Consider the following 1,684-nt stretch of genomic DNA (forward strand, 5'->3'; position numbering starts at 1 on the left):
GCCCCTGGAGGCGGGCAGTTGGGGAAGAGGCGCACCCCGAGCTGCGCGGGGTTCCCCGCGCTCCCCACCCCCTCGCACGGTCCGGGGCCGCTGAGCCCGGAACCCGCTCGGGATGTGCCCGAGGTCCTAGCCCCTGGGCCCCGTGCGGTGCGCGCCTGGCCACCCGGCCCCGGGCCCCTAGGCCGACGGCGGGTGCGGCCGTTCCGGGCAGCTGTGCGGGCGCCGCTTACCTTGGACACGAGGAGCGGCTCGCCGTGCTCCAGCCCCCCCTTGAGAGTGAAGCCCCAGGGCGCGCCCCCCTGCAGCTGCACATGGGCGTACTGGCAGGCCCCCGCGCGGGGCTCCATCCTGGCCCCGAGCTCCATGGCGCCCGCTAGCCGCTCACCATCGCGCTCCGCCCCTGCTGGCCCAGCGCGGCGCAGGGGAAACCCGGGCGGCGGGGCCGGGGCGAGCCTAAGCGATCCGAGCGCCCGGGAGTGAGGGAGGCGGCCTCGGAGGTGGCCGCAGCACCAGCGGGACGGGGCGGGGCCTGGGCGGGACGGGGGCGGGGCCAGGGCCTGGGCGGGGCTGCCTCCTGTGGAGGGAGAGCAGAAAGGCCTGAGCGGCCGGCCGGGGAGGGCGGGGAAAGGCGTCTAATGGACAAGGCGGAGGAGCAATGGGAGGGGCTGCCGCGCAGCCCCGCTTTTACATTGTTTCTTTCTGCTGCTGGGGGGGGGAGCACCCCTCCTCCCTCGAGGCACGCCCCCTCCCACTTTCCCCCCCGGCCTCCAAGTTGGCGGTCCCGGGCTTGTGCGGCCGGTTCGCTCTGGGCCTTGTTTCCGCCCCTGACCTTCGAGGCGGGAAGACGGAGGCCTCGGAGGAGGCGGGAGTGACCAGCCCGGCGTGACCGGAACCCTCTACCTGCATTGCACTGGAGGCTGGCACTTCAAAGATCGGGCTAGCCCCATTTTACAAGCGGGGAAACTGAGACTCAAAGAGTTCGTGAAGTTGGGCCTGCCACCCCACACACACACACACACACACACACACACACACACACACACACACACACCCTTCCCTGGGAAAGTGAGGCCAGTGAGCTTAAGTAACTTGCCCAGGCTCACACTAGTGAGCAGCTGTAGTAGGACTGGAACCCGGGTCCTCTGCCTCCACACTTACTACCGCTGCATCTTTGGCAGCCTCTTCCCCAAAGACTGGGGCTTCTGACAAAATGGGAGGTCTTCATTAGACTCCCCTTCGAGCCTAGTTCACTCGGAAAACGCAGTAACCCGAGCAATGCAGTCATGGCGCTGGGCAGGGGGTCAAGGTCGTGGGCCCCGGGCGCTCGGAGCTCCAAGCTCTGGCTTCACGAGACAAGCAACAGGTGGCAGGAGCCTCGGTCCTTTTCACAATCATTTAAGCCAGAAACGAGGGAGGGAAGATGCAACCTGCCCCTGTCTAGGGGAAAGGGCACTCTCTGGATTCGGTGTGAGAAGCCCTGAGTTCAAATCCAGATCTGGAACCTACTCCTCGTGTCACCCTTAGGCCTCGCCTGTTGAAACAGACTGGACCAGAGGCGAGATCTTGCACCCTTTCTGCTTCCCCTCGCCAGAATCCAGTTCTTAAATAATTGAAGAAAATGCCGTCCAAAGTCCGGGGATCCCGCCATCTCTCCCGGCCCCCTCCTCGCCCCGCCCCCAGTCAG

General features: G+C 66.4%; 1 protein-coding gene across 1 annotated transcript in view; it reads right to left on the minus strand.

The window, feature by feature from the left end:
* SHROOM4 (shroom family member 4) overlaps positions 1 to 365 on the minus strand; it is a 129,242-nt gene extending 128,877 nt beyond the window's left edge. Inside the window, exon 1 of the mRNA XM_044682496.1 lies at positions 231 to 365. Within this exon, the coding sequence (XP_044538431.1) occupies positions 231 to 365 (135 nt within the window). The remainder of the gene's footprint in view (positions 1 to 230) is intronic.
* Positions 366 to 1,684: the final 1,319 nt, after the last annotated feature.

Source organism: Gracilinanus agilis, chromosome X (assembly GCF_016433145.1).
Source record: "Gracilinanus agilis isolate LMUSP501 chromosome X, AgileGrace, whole genome shotgun sequence".
NCBI lineage: Eukaryota > Metazoa > Chordata > Mammalia > Didelphimorphia > Didelphidae > Gracilinanus > Gracilinanus agilis.